Source organism: Fusarium redolens, assembly GCF_020744475.1.
Source record: "Fusarium redolens strain MPI-CAGE-AT-0023 chromosome Unknown BKA55scaffold_10, whole genome shotgun sequence".
In the NCBI taxonomy this organism is placed as follows: domain Eukaryota; kingdom Fungi; phylum Ascomycota; class Sordariomycetes; order Hypocreales; family Nectriaceae; genus Fusarium; species Fusarium redolens.
Window position 1 is genome coordinate 1391489 of NW_025763673.1, and position 5193 is coordinate 1396681.

At 48.0% G+C, this 5193-nt stretch overlaps 1 protein-coding gene across 1 annotated transcript; it reads left to right on the forward strand.

Annotated features, from left to right (window-relative positions):
• Positions 1–1067: 1067 nt before the first annotated feature.
• On the forward strand, positions 1068–3893 carry BKA55DRAFT_515296 (fungal-specific transcription factor domain-containing protein; the record flags this gene model as incomplete). The annotated part of the gene is made up of 5 exons (XM_046188008.1): positions 1068–1340; positions 1568–2700; positions 2753–2871; positions 2924–3158; positions 3215–3893. 5 exons carry the CDS (start codon positions 1068–1070, stop codon positions 3891–3893), a joined length of 2439 nt encoding a protein of 812 aa, XP_046048168.1.
• Positions 3894–5193: the final 1300 nt, after the last annotated feature.

A 5193-nucleotide genomic window follows, 5' to 3' on the forward strand; every position in this document is an offset into this window, starting at 1 on the left:
TAAATATTTAATTACTAACCGTAGGGTTTTCATTATGAAAATAGGCATATTGTATCTCGAATCCTGTAAAGTACTGCTGCTATTAGCAATAGCGCCTTATTGCTAATTCTTTTTCTCACACAAACATCACATATTAACCGACTCAAACTAGACATTCGATACTGTATAAGACTTACTAATACCCGAGAAATTTATAACATAAGAGATTGAGATTCACTGTATCTAATTGCTTATTACTTCTTCTTGCTTATTGTCTAGATATTCTTCATAGAAGAGGTTGACCTTGTCGTCGACCCCTAAGTATTACAGCCAATTAGAATCTAGTGGATACATGGGGCATCTATTCAGCCAATCACTGAATTTCGCGGGCAAAATCCGTCCATTTTTAGCTAGTGCAAAATTACCCCACCCTAGATCTTACGTAAGGCACATTACGACGCAGGGGCCCCATAGGGACACGCCTAGGCGCCCACCTATTAGTCGCTGTATGTTTTAAATAACTCTGCGTAATGGAATACCCCGCACAAGAACAATCAATCAACACATTTTGCTGCTGCTCATCACATTCACTTTAACCCTTTAAGCACGCTCAGTGCGATAGTATCCCTACTTGCATGTGACACCCCAGCACCTGACCAACAGCAATCGCGCGGCTGAATCTGATTCGATTGCAAGAGCTTGAACCATTCTTCAACGATTGTGTCTACGCATCGTATTCATTTCGCCAAGATTACAACGCGAAAGCGAAGGCAGAAGGTATAGCAGCTCCGGTGACGAGCAGAAGAAAAAAATCCAATAACAGCTCAAGCCCAAGCTCTGACGTACCATCACGAACCTCTTCACAACATGTCCGACTGCGCCGCAATCTCCGCCGCAACCTCCGCCGCCGTCGCCCTTTCGAGACCTCATCCCGCCCGAATCTCTTCGAACTGAAGACCGAAGCCTGCAAAGCCCAAACGACGGACCTTTGTTTCAACCCGCCCGCGACCAGCACGGGCCCTTTATTCCTCTACCGATCCTTCCTGTAACCTTGCGGCAGGCTTGCGGCAAGGCTGGGAACTCATGCGATGGACGCAGATAATAATGGCCCTTCAGGCGGCGCCAATCAGCGGCAACCCAGCGCTGAGCATAGGCCGCAAGGAGCTTCCGCGTCGCAAGCTGGAGGAGATTCGTCACAGGGCAATCTCAGCCCCACCTTGACCCAGTTCTCGAACATATCTTCAACCGCCTCAGTGACTGCACCTGACACCATCAGCCACTCGCAGAACTCGAAACGTCGTCGAGGCTTGGGTGTTGTGACGCCCAATGCCTGTAAAGAATGTCGCAAGAAGCGTGCAAAGGTATATAGCAGATCAACTCCGTCTACCATGCACTTAAAAGTCCTTGATTTAGGTGGATTACAGTCTTATCCATTACTTTGTACATACGCCCCATGGCTATTCTGTTACGAATCATGGCTTCTAGCTCGTGATGGATTTTCTCACGCTACTTCGTATTATATCATTGTGATATCGTTGTGCTTACAGTTGCAATATCGCCCCTTTACTGACAAACTACTGTATGATAGTGCGACGGCAAAAAACCATGCGGACGTTGTAAAGCACGAAAGGATGTTGAATGTGTTTATGAGATTCTCGTGCGCCGGTCAAAAGAGGATCTGCGGACCGAAATTGAGAGCCTCCGCCAAAAGCAACGCTCTGGCGACCAAGTCTTTGCAGCGCTCGTCCGACCAGAGTTATGGGAAGAAGTTTTAACACGCCTTCGGGGTGGTCAGCCTATCAAGAATATTTCAGAATGGCTCGGAAGTTTATCACGTTCAAGCGGAGGCGGGTTGTCTTCCTTCAGCAGCCGACCTGAAGCACCTACGATGGGACCTATCCCAGGTTTCCCAGGAAGTGGATTGGGTTCATTAGCGTCCATGAGTCTCGGTGTAAATCAGGTGCTACCGCAGCAGCCTTCCATGGGGCCCGAAATTGGCCAGCACAATCCCTGGCATCCCTCGTTCCATAGCCAGACTGGATCAACGAGAAGCAACTCACACCCAGATGTTATGGATTGGACGACAGATCTGCGAGGGCCGCCACGAAATCGAGTAGGATCTTGGGCGGAAGGGATGCACCCTGATCAAATGACCGATGGTATACGATACCGCGGTATCGAAGAAATTCTGTCAACCTCGAACGAACCAGAACTACGAACACCGACTTCAACATGGACTGCCATTACCAGTGATAGCACCCTTGTTCAACACCTCTTGGCATTGTATTTTTGTTGGGAGTATCCAACTTTTGCGTCCCTCAGCAAGGAACATTTCTTACAAGATTTTCAAGAAGGGCGGAATCGGTACTGTTCACCAATACTGGTGAATGCCCTCCTCGCATTGGGTTGTCGCTTCTCAACTCAACCTATGTCTCGTGCCAACCCCAGCGACCCGCATACGTCTGGCGACCACTTTTTCAAGGAGTCATTACGCCTGCTTTCTCAAGAAAGAGACCATCACACCCTTGCAACTATACAAGCGCTGGGAATAATGTCAATCCGGGAAGCTAGCCGTGGACGAGATTCAGAAAGTTGGTATTATGCTGGCCAGAGTATTCGGTTAGCCATCGAAGCGGGACTACACCGAATAATGGACGAAGGAGACGACGATGAACTAGTCGTGCAGTCGGCAACCTTCTGGGGAGCGTTTGCATTAGACCAGTATGTTACTTCGCATATTGCCAAAACGTGCTCCTCTGACTAATATCGACAGCGCATGGTCTCTCACTATAGGTTCATTACCACAATGTTCTAGTATCCCTCGTTTACCTCCAAAACCTGCGATAATAGGAGATATCGAGGCGTTTTTGTGGGTGCCCTACACTGATGACGGTGAGTTCTGAGCTGCTGCATCCTCTCTTAATTACCACTGACTATAAATCAGGGGCCCCATTACAGCGCTCGTACCAGCAGCCATCTAATGTGCGGTCGGTGTATAAGTGCTTTTGCGAACTGAGTGAGCTGGTCCACCAATCTCTGTATATTTTATATTCTCCTGGAAAACCTCTTACTGCAAGAGAACTCTTGAACATATATACACAGTACCTTAACTGGTATGAGCGTATACCCGAGGTGCTCCGGCTGGGGCACAATTTCACCCCAGCCGTGCTGTTTGCTCAGTAGGTCTTAAGCATGACGAAATTTCTATTTGAACAAAGATGCTGACCAAAAGTAGCATGTATTATCACTTCGCCATCTTACTCTTGTTCCGACCTCTAATTAAGCTACGGATTATCGGATCAAAAGTATTGCCACGCAATGTCTGCACACAAGCAGCTGATGCTATTCAAGGTCTTTTAAAGTCTTATTCGTCACTCTACACCTTACGAAGAACACCTTCATTCGTATGCTACTTTGTTCTAATGTCATCCATTATGCATCTGGCGATCGGTGTAACGACTATCCAGTCGGACCTCACTGAGGGGCTTAAGGGGACGGCGGCCAAGGTAGAACCTCATGTGGCTAAGGCTATAACTCAAGGCATTGCAGATCTTACAGATATGGCTCCCAGCCACCACTTTGCAAAGCAGGCCCTCAACATCCTACGTTATTTGGCCCAGAAATGGAACATCGAAGTCGACAAAAGCGCCGATAAACTGGCGGCGGAGGAGTATGATCGATTGATATTGCCGCATATGGGATGCCTCAACTTCTTTGCGCCCAACGTGCGTGAGGGAGACATGATGTGTCAGTGGGGCGAAGGTGAGCCCATGATTATACCCGAGGAGTCGTCAGCGGCCAAGAAGACGGGGAGCAGTATGGAAAATCCTCTCTTCTGGCCCTTCCCCATGCAAGGTCGACCTATTCTTCCAGATGGTGGCGAGTTGGAACATGCGGGCTTTTCGGTGCTCTGAGAAAGAATCTCGGAGTCGATAATGTTGAAATGAGCTATTGTGTTATATTTTAATTGAAAAGAAAACCTAGCGCTAACTAGCGGAAGCTATTGACAAGACATCTTCATCCCAGCCACCAATGGATCGGAATAGCCATTGATCCGTTAAACCATGGATCTCAACGGATAATACCTATCAACGAGACATGCTACTTTCGTCTTCTGCGAGTTTCTTGTTCATTACGGATATCCCATGGCTGTAGGGTACGGGATCTGGTTCTGTGTTCTTGCCAGGCCATTGTGTGTTGTGAAGGATGGGTTCAATACGCAGAATACCCTAGTCAAGTCGAAGAAATTCGTTTGATGTTGTTTGTTGTGGCATTCACTTGAGTGATGATATTCTGTGCTTAGGGTCGAGTCCGGATGTAGTGTTGTTGGATCACGCAGGGATACTGAGTGCAGTTAACGATTGATTGTTATTAACTCCTTGCAGTCGAAGGACCTTTGAGGCCTTATATCTTCGACTGATTCCTTCTAGGACTTCGTCCTAGCCACCAGCAGATCGGACCATCTTAGTCATACTGTCTCAACACTAGGAGTCGCAAGCAAAAAATAACTTAGAACTGTAAATAGCCTAGCGTAGTACTTGGCCCTATGAGGTTAATCCTCCCGGGCGGAATAAAGTTCATCCATTCATTTATTCAACGCAGTCGTTTCCTGAGGCCGTAAAGATTATGCCTACCCTGCGACAGGAGCATACCAAGTCAGATCTTCCGCGCAAGTGCAACCGAAGGTGGAGGAGGTAGGCACCTGCTTAATTCTATCTTTCTCGAATCTATTTAGAAGCACAGCCTACACCAAAACACATTTCGCTCTTAAAACTGCTAAGCTCTGCCAGCTCCTAACCTATACAGTATTCCCAGCGACTCACTTTGCTGTTAGAGACGAGGCCCAGTCCCGGTTTTTCTCCAACACTTCGGGGTAGCTTCGCTCAGTCTAATTAGCTGGAACCAGTTTCATTTGTTGAGCAGCGCGCTTGGAACGTCTCCGATTGTAAGTTTTATCCATGACCCTGACGTTAACCTTTACCGCTTGGGCAGGGGAAGGAGATGTTAGAGCGAAGCTAAAATTTAGCTCGAAATACGTGCCCTGCAGCCAGGATCGGCGATCTAGCTATTTCACTCAAAGCCGCGATGATTTCATCGCCATCAACCGACGCGTCGGTGACGAAATGCGGTCAAGGATCGCTTGTGGGCTATTTGGCAGCTTCGACCACCAAAACGACCACGCTAGGTCATAGAGCGGGGCTCCCCCCCCCCCCC